This window comes from Mustela putorius, unplaced genomic scaffold (genome assembly GCF_011764305.1).
Source record: "Mustela putorius furo isolate JIRA1106 unplaced genomic scaffold, ASM1176430v1.1 tig00000129_pilon_pilon_pilon, whole genome shotgun sequence".
Classification (NCBI taxonomy): Eukaryota; Metazoa; Chordata; class Mammalia; order Carnivora; family Mustelidae; genus Mustela; species Mustela putorius.
The window spans coordinates 36776160-36788965 of NW_025421290.1; the positions used below are offsets into that span (position 1 = coordinate 36776160).

General features: G+C 48.4%; 1 protein-coding gene across 4 annotated transcripts in view; it reads left to right on the top strand.

Annotated features, from left to right (window-relative positions):
- ANGEL1 (angel homolog 1) overlaps positions 1–12806 on the top strand; it is a 39383-nt gene that overhangs the window by 9364 nt on the left and 17213 nt on the right. For 2 of the 4 annotated variants that reach the window (XM_004739191.3, XM_004739190.3), the window contains exons 2-7: positions 2543–2657; positions 6835–7410; positions 8314–8540; positions 9089–9158; positions 9764–10197; positions 12431–12557. In XM_004739191.3, coding sequence (XP_004739248.1) covers positions 2555–2657; positions 6835–7410; positions 8314–8540; positions 9089–9158; positions 9764–10197; positions 12431–12557 — 1537 coding nt within the window. In that variant the 5' untranslated portion in view covers positions 2543–2554. Of the gene's footprint in view, positions 1–2542; positions 2658–3504; positions 3656–6834; positions 7411–8313; positions 8541–9088; positions 9159–9763; positions 10198–12430; positions 12558–12806 lie in introns of those variants that run through there. The other 2 variants (XM_045071949.1, XM_045071956.1) reach the window with 2 other exon arrangements.

Consider the following 12806-nt stretch of genomic DNA (forward strand, 5'->3'; position numbering starts at 1 on the left):
GGGAGGGTTGGGGGCTTTAAAGTGTGAGGCTGGAGATCAGAACACTAACAGCTCCAGTCCAAGGGGTTGGTAATTTTATTCTCCAGTGCTCAGCAGCCCAAACGTCAGAGCTAGGAAGGAGAATGGTTTCACTGACCTCAACAGGTGTCATTTAAGAACAGTGGGATATTGGGAACAGTGATAAAAGATGGTTCATGGAGATTCCATATAGGATAGAAAAAGAGATGATGACTGAGGGGAAGCATGAAGACAGAAGAGAGAATGCCAGGGTTTGATGGAGTTAACAGCTGAGGCAGAAGTGAGAGTCGGAGAAGCAGAAAGTCATGAGGTAATCCGCTGGGGTCGGGGTTTGAACTTATGATTTCAGAGGTGGAGCAGTACTTGGTCATGATACTCCAAGGGTGTCAGAAGTGGGAATGAGGCCACTGAGGAGGTGGTGCCAGTGAGCTTCTAGACTCTGGGATGGCTCCTTGACTTTGGGCATGGGGAGGACTTGAGGTAGGAAAAACTGAGCCAGGGTTAGAGTCTGCAGTGGAAGAGGAGGAGGGGGCCTGAGGTCAAGAAAAATCAGGGTGAGGTTGGGGTAAACACCGATGAGTGCTTGACAAATGTCTGATGAATACATGAATACAGGAATCAGTAAATATGTGAATGCATCAACTCAGACCAATTTGGCACATTCTGGGAATATCTAGCCATCAATCTCGAGATCCCAGGGGAAACACTAGGATTACAGAGGCCCGGTTAGGAGGAGTGTACGGGTCTCAGGCTATCATAAGCGTTAAAGGCAAGCAGTTCTTTTCAGCCTATCCTATCTTAAGAGGCTATTTGAGTCCTCTAGACCTGCCCAGGTCCAAACAGATAGCTACTAACCCCTTGTAGCTATTGAGCACTTGAAATGTGGCTCCACATAAAACACACCGGATTTCAAAGACTTGGTAAAAAGAAGAAGAAAAAAAAAGAACATAAAATATCTCATTTTAAAGTATTGATGATGCTGAAATCCCAATTTTGGGGAATCGATGCATTTAAATAAATAAAACATTATGAAACATTATTAAAATGAATAAAACATTATTAAACATTATTAAATAAATAAAAAATTATTAAAATGAATTTTGCTTCCCCCCCCCACTTTGCTTATGAGGCTACTAAAATATTTTAAATTACAGATGGGGTTCACATTCCATTTCTCCTGAGCAGCTTGGCTCTAGGCCTTGGTCCATAGCTTCTGCAATCCCGAAAGGAAGGATTATGCAGCCTGTGTGATGTGCCTGTTGTACCAGTAAATGAATAAAGGCAGCCCTCTTGAACTTCCACACATACCTGGGGCAGGAGTACAGTTTGAACTTGCAAAGGCTTGCGTTTCTTGTATACAGGAAATTTCGCTGTAAGAGAACACTTCGTATCCCTCAAAGTATTGCAAAACCTTCCCCTGGCCCTACTAGATGGGGTCTGCATCCTTGCAATGACCCCGTGGTTTATCATTGCCTCCACCGTTATCACAGTTGGGATAAACCGAGGGACTCATCCGGTCTCTCTTCTTGGCGTATTTCTGACATGAGGGGGCTGCAGATGGTACAGACTGTACTTTATACTTTTCCTTTGACTGGGGAATCCCGAGATAGTTCTCCTCCATGCCCAGTCTCCTTGGAATCTGCGGGGAGAGCTTGCTTCACATTACAGTTTGGAAGGCCCTTATTTCTGCCAGGGATTGTAGATGACCCTACATTAGCAGTAGCCAGAGCTGGTTTGGGCTTAAATTAAAAAAAAAAAAAAAAAAAGTAGCAAACACTAAGAGCTTACCCTAGGTTGGAGGAAACTGAGGCTCCAAGAGGTTCCGTAGCCTGAGAGGTTCCACAGGTGTGAAGTAGGCAGAGCCAGCTCTAAACTCAGGTGGTCCAACTCCAAACCTTGTGACGCTCACACCCCCTACACTTTTCAACACGTCTGGGAAACAAAGAGAGGGCAGTCTCACTTACTTGGCCTTGGGGAAAAGCCTTCCTTTTCTCCAAAAGAGTATGGCATCGGTTGGCCTGACACATTTTGCTCACACACGCGTTGAACAGCACAGTTGAGGGCAGGTCCTTTCCACAGAGGTTCCTACACTGTACACCAGAATAACTCCGTCCAAGTTAAGAGCTGCATTCCAGACCTGTTAAATCAGAATTCTGGGAGTAGGGCCTAGGAATTTGTATTTTTAAAACATTTCTAAGGGGATAAGGGAACCCTCATTTCACAAAATGATAAACATAGGCTCTAGGTAAGTACCTTGATTTAGGATCTGATTTAGAACTTGGACTTCTGGGTGACCATTGGGACAAAATGTAAGGAAGTTACAAGGAAGGTTTATTTCACCCACCTGAAAAGAGTGGATCTGGCTTTTGGGGGCTCCTTAGGCAGAGCTGACATTTTTGCGCTAGGTTCCACGAGGCTTCCCAACCTTCAGACTGCTCTTGGCGCCCTGCTTCATCTCAGGCAACGGGTGAGTGCTGTTAGTTGGAGCCGGACTGACTCTCTCCTTCTTCTTCCTTTTATTTAGCCTTTCCGTGTTATGATGTACCCAGCTGGTCCTGGATCTGGTGACTCCCCAGAAGGCTTCCCTGAGCAACCGAGGCTCCAGCCACAAATCGGAAATCACACAGCTCAGACACTAGGTACTGAATTTGGGAGTATTAAGCAGTCCTTGCTTCCCAGCGTGGCTGGGGTAGACTGAGGGTGAGACAGGGGGAAGAGAGACTCAAAGAGGTCTTCGGGTAGCACAGAATCCACAGAATCCTAACCTTCATTTAGTGACATGGGCTTTATTTGATCCACAAAGATTTGGTTCCTCCTGTGTGCCTGGCACTGTTGTAGGCACTAGAGAGATATCTCAATGAAAACCAACCAACCAACCAACCAACCAACCCAGACTCAGCGCCTGCCTTGTGGAGCTTTCCCCCCCAGCCTTCCTTGACTTCCTTACCAGTGGGACACCCCCTTTTTTTCCAGATTAGGTTAAAAGTGGGCCCATTTGGAATAGGATGGGAAAGGAGACGAAGCTGTAGATTTCATTTGTGACCTAGTATCTGAGCTGGGGAAGACTGAGCAGAGTCAGGAAAAGAAAACTAATGGGGAAGCACGCACGCTCTTCCCTGGGATGAGAGAAGAGAGATTATAGAAGTCAGGGCTATGTGGGGCTTTAGGGAAAGTCCAGCGCCTCCTTTTACACGTGAGGAAACTGCAGGACAGAGAGGTTAGAGCGTACCCCGAGGGGACCCCCTCCTTAGGTGGCAAAAGTGGGAATGGAACTGTGGCCCTGGAATGATACTATGCAGCCTCCAGCGAGGCGCTCAATTTTCACACTGGGCGCCTGCATGGCTTCTGGGAGCTAGGCCCGGCCGTTGCCACGGGGAACAGGTTCCCCGCCCTCGCGGGCCCACGCGTGGCCCTGCGCTCCCAATAAAGTTTTTGTTGAAGCGCAGCTGTACCACGTGAGCCGCCCCGGGGGCGGGGTCGGGGGCGGGGGCGGGGCCGGGCTCCAGAGACCCGGCGGGCGGCCTTGAGGAGGGGAGGCGGGCGCGAGCCGGAGCGCGAGCGCGGCGGCTGGCCATGATCGCGTCGTGCCTGTGTTACCTGCTGCTGCCGGCCGCGCGCCTCTTCCGTGCCCTCTCAGGTACCGGCCCCGCGTCCCGGCAGGCGGGTGCCAGGCCCGGGCCCACGTCGGCGGGGTCCCGCGGGGCCCGGGGCGGTGTGCGGCGCGTCGGGCCTCACGACCACCCTTCCCCGGCCAAGTGGGGAGGCGGCCCTCGGTCCCCGGGGCCCGCGCTGGACCCCACGGGGCCCCGGGCCCGGCCGACGACCCTCGCGGGCGCCCCTCCTCTCCCCGCGCCTGTGGCCTGGTGGTGTCCGGCCCACGCTTAATGCGGGAGGGGGACGGCGAAGCGGCAGGAGCCGTCCTTCCCGGGCCCCGGGGGTGTACAGGTTTCAGGGGTCCGCCGAGTCACTGCCTTGGGGGCTCGGCGAGGGTTGGCAACTCGGGTCCAGGCGAACGCCCGAATTGTCGCGGCTTGGGTGGGGGGTGGTGTCTGTGGGCCGAAAACCCGCAGGCACCTGCCCTCCCCCGGGTTACTCCACGCTCACCTTTCCCAGCCGCCTCTCCGCTCGCTCTCCCGCCGCGTCTTTCGTTGAAACACCGGTGCTCACAACCCAGAGACCTTTTCCGACCCAGCTTTGAAGCAGCCTCCCCTGCCCTTAGAGATGCGGCGGGGTGGAGCCAATGCCCAGCTGGTACTTTAGAGGGGGAAGGGAGCTATTGTTTTTTGTTTTTTTTTTTTTTAAATTTTATTTATTTATTTGACAGGCAGATCACAGAGAAGCGGGCAGAGAGAGTGGAGGAAGCAGGCTCCCTGCTGAGCAGATAGCCTGATTTTTTTGGGGGGATCCCCAGGACTCTGGGATCATGACCCGAGCCGAAGGCAGAGGCTTTAACCCACAGAGCCATGCAGGCGCCCCGAAGGGAGCTATTCTTTCACTTTTTCATGATCTGCCTGCGCTGCCATTCCTGGTCTTTGAAATTCCCGAGGTTCTTAGGACACCATCACTTTCCACAGAACTCCCAAAATGTTCTCTGGCAATTTAGAGGCCGGGACAGACCAAGAGCTACTCTCTTGGAAATAAGCAGTCAACTGCATTCTGTGTTTTTCCTTTCTAGACCTTTACACGTGTGTGTAGATCCATTTATCTAGTTATTTGTGTGTCTGCTGCTGGAATGCAACCTCCAGGAGGGCAGGGCCATGTCTGTTTTGCTACTGTATCTCCAGTGCTAGCACACGGCCCTGAATATAGCAGGCACTTGATTCAGGATGAGAAACTCCACGGAAGTAATTGCTTTCAGAGAATTAAAGCATATTCCTTTATCCATGCTGTCATTTCTGGAGCTCTTCCGATGTCCACCATGGTAGCCTCAGTGACATATACTAGTCCACAGTTTTCTAGGCCTGCGGTCAGCCTTTAGAGATCTCAGAGGAGGGACCACTTCCCTCCCTCCCCCATTAAAGTAGTACCACTTTTTAAAAACTTGGTGTATTTGGTTTTTACATAAGGGTTTCTTTCTTTCCCTCCCTCCCGTCGTTACTTCCTATAAAACAATTCTGTTGAAAAACCAGCCGCTGCCACCACCAGAATTCTCCTAAATTTGAAACCAAGGACCCTCACACTTGTCAACCAGAGAGCCTCTGCCATCTGGTATGCAGAAGATGTTTCAAGGGACAGGGAATTAGCAAATCCCTGAGATTAAAGCCAGCAACACAGTTCATCCGTGTAAAGCGGGGTTTCCCCATCTCAGCATTATCGACATTCGGGCCTAGATAATTTGTTGTGGGGCTGTCCTCTGCACTGTAGGATGTCCAGCAGTATCCTTTTCCATTAACCTCTAGATGCCAGCAGCATCCCTGCAGTTTTGACAACCACTGTTTCCAGATAATACCATATGTCCCCTGAGGGCAAAATCACCCCTTGTTGAAAACCACTGGCTGAGAGGGACATAGACTATAGATCCACGTACACTATCAATAAGATAATATCTTTCAACATTTGAACCATTTGGATACTTTTCTTGCCTTTTGAAAAAACAGAGCTGATAAAATGAGTCTCTGGTGATTGAGGGTGAGCTTGTCACTTGTCCCGTGCTGTAAATAAGTGATTTAGTGAGTGTGGGTGTTTGCTTGCACCAAAACCAAAAGACTGTGCTTGGAGTTTGGGGGCCTCCAAGTTTAGAGTTTTCCCACTTGCTGTCTTGCCTGTTGGCTGTCATTTGTTGCTGCTGTAGCAAAGAGATGACAGCTGTCTCTTACTGTCACTCGTTGGCACCTTCCGATTTATAGCCTCTGGTGTTTTATGGAATGGGAAGGCTGATAATGAAGTTGTGAAGATTTATGAATAGAATATATAGCTTTGAGAAAAAGAACTAGGGCCTTTGCTAAGAAATAAATTGTGTACATTTTGAGACACCCTTTTTGTCTACTTCAGGACATTTTCTCTTTTTAAAGATTTTTTTTAAAAAGATTTTATTTATTTGACAGACAGAGATCACAAGTAGGCAAAGAAGCAGGCAGAGAGAGAGAGAGAGGAGGAAGCAGGCTCCCTGCTGAGCAGAGAGCCTGATACGGGGCTCGATCCCAGGACCCTGGGATCATGACATGAGCGGAAGGCAGAGGCTTTAACCCACTGAGCCACCCAGGTGCCCACAGGACATTTTCTTTTGGAATGTATTCATAGATTAGAGGATTTATAGAACTAGAAAGGTTCTTGGAGATTATGTTGTTCAAACTTTCCCTTTTCCGCCTTTACAGTCAAGAGTGAGTCCATCTCACCAGGGGCTTTGTCCAAGGTCACATGGTTTGTTAGTTTCAGTGCTAGGTCATAACCCACAGTTCTGATTCAGGGTCAAGTGCTGGTTCCAATGTAATGTGACCCTTAGAACCAGAGAGTTGATGCTCAATAGGAGTCATGACCTCTAGACAGAAGGGGGTGGTGGTGGTTATATATGACCATCTCCATCCTAGATTATGTGGGACAGCATTCTTTCATTCATGCACTGAATATATATCAGATCACTACCATACAAATTAGTTTATACTTATAAAGCACTTAGAATAGCACCTGGCACATAAAGCACTTTATGCTAATGATAATGGTGTTCTGGGCCCTAAAATGGGCAGGCTCGGTGATGGTAAACAATGGGCAAGGTGCACATGATTCTTGTTTGTATGGGACTTTCCTTTTAGTTGGGAGAAGAGTATGGTTTGGGGCATGTTGTCATCTTATAACACAGTATTTTGGCTTGCTTCTTAGATGCTTTCTTCACATGTCGAAAAAATGCCCTCCTGGCGAAGAGCTCGTCCACCCAGGTAGAGGGCGACTTTGCCATGGCCCCTCGGGGGCCCGACCAGGAGGAGTGTGAGGGCCTGCTACAGCAGTGGCGAGAAGAAGGGTCGAGCCAGGTGCTCTCAACTTCGAGTGAGGGTCCCCTTGTAGATAAGGGACTAGCCCAGAGCAGCCTGGCGCTCCTGATGGATAATCCTGGAGAACAGGATGCTGCTTCAGAGGACAAGTGGTCCAGCAGGCAGCTGAGTGACCTGCGGGCAGCAGAGAACCTGGAGGAGCCTTTCCCCGAGGTGCTAGGAGAGGAGCCACTGCCAGAGGTCGAGGGCCCAATGTGGGCGGCTGTCCCCATGCAGACCGGCCCCCAATATGCAGACTGTGCTGTCCTCCCAATGGGTGCCCTGGCTGCAGAGCAGTGGGAAGAGGACCCTGCAGTGGTGGCCTGGAGCATAGCACCTGAGCCTTTGCCCCAGGAAGAGGCTCCCATCTGGCCTTTTGATGGCCTGGGGCAGTTGCAACCTCCCCCAATGGAAATCCCGTATCATGGTGAGTCTGACAACTGACTGAGTGAGCCTGGGCAACAGCTTGTCTCCAGTGTGAGCAGAGCCTCTGCTAAAGAGAAGATTCTCTGACAGGGAGCTCTGTTGCATTCTGTTTTTGTGAGAATCTTACAGTATCAGATCTCGAGGGGCCTTAGAGATTGTCTCATCCAGCCCCATGGTTTTTTGAAATAGATGATGAAATAGCCATGGTGCAGAGAGGTGGCAAGACAGGCCTGAAGTCACACAGCTAAGTAGAGGCAGAACTGAAAGCACACCCTCGTTCTGATTCTCCACTCTCTAGCAATTGTGGTGGAAAGATCTCAGAGCCTCCACACCCTGCCTCAACCAGAATTTTATCTTCTGGTTTTATCTATGTTATATATATTTGGCTTCCATTAATATTTGAAGAATGAGTTCTGTGGCTCAAATAGGTTTGAAATCCACTTTGCAGCTCCCACAGGCTCTAGGAGAGATGGGGACATGTGGTTTATAGCCCCACAGGCTTTTTTGAATTTAAAGGTTAGGAAACACTCAAGGCTGAGATTACTCTAGTAATGTCTTTAACCTCAGGTGATTGTGAAGCACATTGATCTGTGATTCTCCAGAGACCCATAGACTTACCAAAGTGAGAAACTGTCAGCCTAGAATTATTGACCATGTACCAGGTGCCAGGTATCATGCTAGGGACATTGGTGAACAGGCCAAGATTGTCTCTGGCTTCGTGGAGCTTATTATCTAGTCTGAAAATGTCTTATGAGCGCTGCTCAAATAGCCATAGAGAAGGATGGGTGGTAGGGAAGATAAAAAAAGGAACCTGAGGCACAGTAGCTCTGACTCAGGAGTGGAGATGGTGGGACCTGAGGATAACATACTTGTTGTGGACCTCTTCTTTCCGACCCCTTTGCAGAAATCTTGTGGCGAGAATGGGAGGATTTCTCCGCTCAGCCAGATGCTCAGGGCCTGGAGGCAGGGGATGGCCCTCAGTTCCAGTTCACTGTGATGTCCTATAACATCCTGGCCCAGGACCTGATGCAGCAGAGCTCAGAGCTCTACATGCATTGCCACCCGGACATCCTCAATTGGAACTATCGCTTTGCGAATCTCATGCAGGAATTCCAGCACTGGGACCCGGATGTGAGTGAAGAGGGGAGGAAGTGCCATCTTGTATTTGCTTTGAACCTGGGCTGTTTCCCAGTGCTCTTAGAAAATGAGTTCAACCCCATAGTTTTTTTAGGATTGGTGTTTTGCCTAGGGCTGGAGCTTTCCTGCCTGGAGTAAATTGAGTTTTGGGCAGGTGCTGAGAAGACTCTCGGGGTACACAATTTCCAGCACCATTATGCAGGGAGGGAGACTCGAGGGATTCAAGAAGCGGGAAAATCCAACTCGGGCATCTAGCCTAATCAACTTAACTCTGGGCTCTACATGCATTGCCACCCGGACATCCTCAATTGGAACTATCGCTTTGCGAATCTCATGCAGGAATTCCAGCATGAGATTACTGGGCCTGTCCTTGCTGGTGGTGGCTGTCTGGGAAGAATCGGCCATGGGGGAAATTTCAGTGTGACCCTGCCTGAGACAAGCAGCAGCTTCCCACCTGGCCTCAGTGCCTCCTCCTTGGGTGGGAGTCACTTTCCAGCACTCTTGGTACTCTGTAGTGATTGGTTTCCTTGTCAATCTCCCAGATCCTGTGTCTCCAGGAAGTCCAAGAAGATCATTACTGGGAGCAGCTGGAGCCTTCTCTGCGAATGATGGGTAATGCAGCTCCCTGGCATGCTCACCAGTCTTGCTTCCTCTGGCCCTGTCTGCTCTCTCCGGAAGGCACCAGCTTTTTCTTTTGCCTCAGTAAATCCTCAGTCTCACCTGTGCACTAGCTCCTCTGTATGGGTGAGAGAAAGAATGAGTTCTGCAGTTTTAAGGCAGTTCTGACATTGAGTGCCATTTAATCCTTGAAGTAACCCACCTTGTGGGGCTGAGTTACTGTTATCCCCATTTTTATAGTGAGGAGACTGAGGTTCTGAAAATGTGTGTGACTTGCTCAAGGTCACCCATGCTACAAAGTTAGTAGGTTGTGGAGCTAGGACTCTAATTTGTCTGACTCTAGAATCCATGATTTTTCTATCCAGTGATACTGCTTCATGCCCTTCTGTCCTCCTTCCCCTTTAGCCACTCCGTCATCTGGTTATAACTGTAAGGGAACCTCTGCAGAGTCAAGGAGTTGGCAAGGACAGGAACCCCCTTATGGAGCAGCAGGACAGGAGCAGTGCCATAGGCACACACACCCCGGCTACTGCCACTGGTTGGAGGGATTCAGGCTTGGAGGTCCCTGACCCATGTTCTTGGCCGGGTGTTCCTTGCAGGTTTTACCTGTTTCTACAAGAGGAGGACCGGGTGTAAGACAGATGGCTGTGCTGTCTGCTACAAGCCCACAAGATTCCGTCTGCTCTGTGCCAGCCCCGTGGAGTACTTCCGGCCTGGCTTGGAGCTCCTCAATCGGGACAACGTGGGCTTAGTGTTGCTGCTGCAGCCACTAGTCCCAGAAGGCCTGGGGCAAGTCTCGGTGGCCCCCCTCTGTGTGGCAAATACCCATGTCTTATACAACCCACGCCGGGGTGATGTCAAGCTGGCCCAGATGGCCATTCTCTTGGCCGAAGTGGACAAAGTAGCCAGGTTGTCTGATGGCAGCCATTGCCCCATCATCTTGTGTGGGGACCTGAATTCTGTTCCTGATTCACCTCTCTACAACTTCATCAGGGACGGAGAGCTCCAGTACCATGGGATGCCAGCCTGGAAGGTGAAACGGGAGAGGCCACTGGAGAGTGAGGTGGGGGGATGGGAATGGCCAAGAGAGAGAGTCAGGTGTTGGCAAGTTCTGTGGCAGTGACCTCAGCTACACCTTTTCTGGCTCCCTCTGGCTTTTTCCTGTTCTGTTGAATAGTGTGTATGCAAGTCTGGAAGCTAGAAATTCCTGGGTGCCTTTGGCATCTGGGAATTCTTTTAGTTTTTATCATTAATTTTTAGTTCGTGAGTAATACAGAAGTGCATCCTTGCAAGAATTCAGACATTGTAAAATAAGACCAAACCCCCTTTATCACCTACATTCCTTACCTTTCCCTTTAGAGTGAAGTAGTAATTGTTTGAAGTTTGGTGGTGGTGTTCCAGAATATTCTGTGTGCATTTACAGTGATATCTAAGTTCCTGTGATATTGTAATTATAATTTACACTTATTAGGCACTTACTGGGTTCCCGGTGCTATTTTAAGCACTTTACTTAAATTAGCTCACTCAACTTTCACAATTTCTATCATCGTTTTCATTTTTTAAGTGAGGAAACTAAGGTGTAGAGAAGTTTGGCGGTTTACTGGCTCTAGGCCATGCAGGTAGCTAGTGGTGGAATCAGGATCCCAGAGCCTTTCCCCTCCAATACTGTGCTGTGATTGCTTCTGAGAGCTGATATATGATCTACTGTCTGTGTGTTTGTAAACCCATTACTGTATGTTTCGTTCTGTAGCTTGTTCATTTTCGCTCAATGTATATATGGATCTATCTCATTCCTTTTAACTGCTGAATGTTGATAGCATACATATCTCGTAGTTTTATTCCATTTAGCACTGCTGATGGACATTCAGCTTGTAGTGATTTCTTTATATGTCACTTAATCTCCCTGTTCTTCTGTTTGGCCACTGCTGTCCATCTTATCACTTAACTTGTGGCAAGGCGCAGTGACGAAAGGACACAGAAATGGCTGTGTTATTGTTGAGCACTCTGGGCTTTTATTTTAATAAGGTTACTCAAGTGCCAGCAATGTCCTGGTTCCCATGTGTGCAGAGAAAGGTCTTATCCTGCCAGAAAGCGCTATAATCAAGGAGCTCAGAGAATGGGAAAAAGAATTTACTAAGTGCCTACCATGTGATCAGCACCATTAGGCATAATGATTAAGAGCCAGCCAGTCCTAAGTTCCAGTCCCTGCTCTGCTACCTTGTGCAAGTTACTTAACTTCCTTAAGCCCCATGTGCCTCATCTATATACTAGGGATAAAATGGGACCCATTTCAGAAGGGGGTTTTTTGTTGTTATTTGGCAGATCAAATACAAGAATGCATGGTAAAGTATTTTCTGGTTCCTGCTTCAAAGGAAGCAGTCAGCCATCAGTTGTTATTATCAAGATTCTTAATTGTAGGTGATTATTATTATCCCACTTTATATTATTATCCCATTTTATAGTGGAGGATATTGAACCCTGGGGTTAAGTAACTTGCCCAAAGTTACACAGCTAGAAAGTGACCATTAAATCTTCGGTCTGTTTTACTTGAGAAGGCATATTGAAAATGTCTGTCCTTCAAGTGCAGATCGATTGTTTCTATCGCTGTGCTCTCCCTAAGACTCAGCTAGTGTCTTGCACATAGCTGGCATTAACATATTTGTTGTTGTTCGATGACATAAAGGGAGTTTTGCTACACAGGGTAGAGCTATGCAGATGACTGATGTTACCCGATGTTTCCCTGCTACATTCTGTCCGTTCCCAGGCTGCTCATTGGCTTTTACCAAGGATGGTGACGTAGATACGGTAAAATGCTTGGTGCATTTCCCATTTGGTTTAACCCTACGGTTTCCTCATGATGGACTTAAGATGCTAGACCTTGATCCAGAAGATCCAAAGATCGAGATAAAACTTTTTCCCCACTGCAAATTAAAGCCCCTGAAAGTTGATACACCCTGTGGAGACTCATGTAGATTTTTCTGAGGTGAAATTCAGGGGACCATATGTTCATACAGTTCTATTCCTTTGACTCACATACCTTATCTTCTTAGAGCTCCTTTCTGCTTCATGGACATTTCAGTGCTTCTGGTTTTTTAAAAATAAGTTTTAATTAGCATCTTATTTTTAGCAACTTCCCTGAAACTGACATGTTTTGCTTATATTATGTATATAGTGTGTGAGTGTGTGTGTATCTGCATGTCCCAAATCATGGACTATTTTCTTTTTCCATCTTGGTATCATCATTCCCACCTGCTCTTTCCTTCTAGGTGTCTGGACAGGAAGACTTTTCCCATCAGCTTTACCAGAGGAAGCTGCAGGCTCCACTCTGGCCCAGCTCCCTGGGCGTCACTGACCACTGTCAGTATTTCTCCTCCTGTCACCCCAAGAGAGCAGGTGAGCCTGTGCCACATTCTTGGTTGGCTGTGCCTCTGTGCCCATTTTGGGAGAAAGCTGGTATTTCAGTGACAAGAGAAAATGTAATTCCCTCAATTCTCTTAGCAAGTTCCTTTGTTTTTCCCACTGCCCTCCTCGTGACCTCCCAGTGAAATGAACAACTTTAAATCCTATCTGTTGGAAAATCAGCTGGTCCTCGGAGCCAGGCTTCCTCTGTGTCCCTATACTGGAAGCTTCTTGGTATTAAGG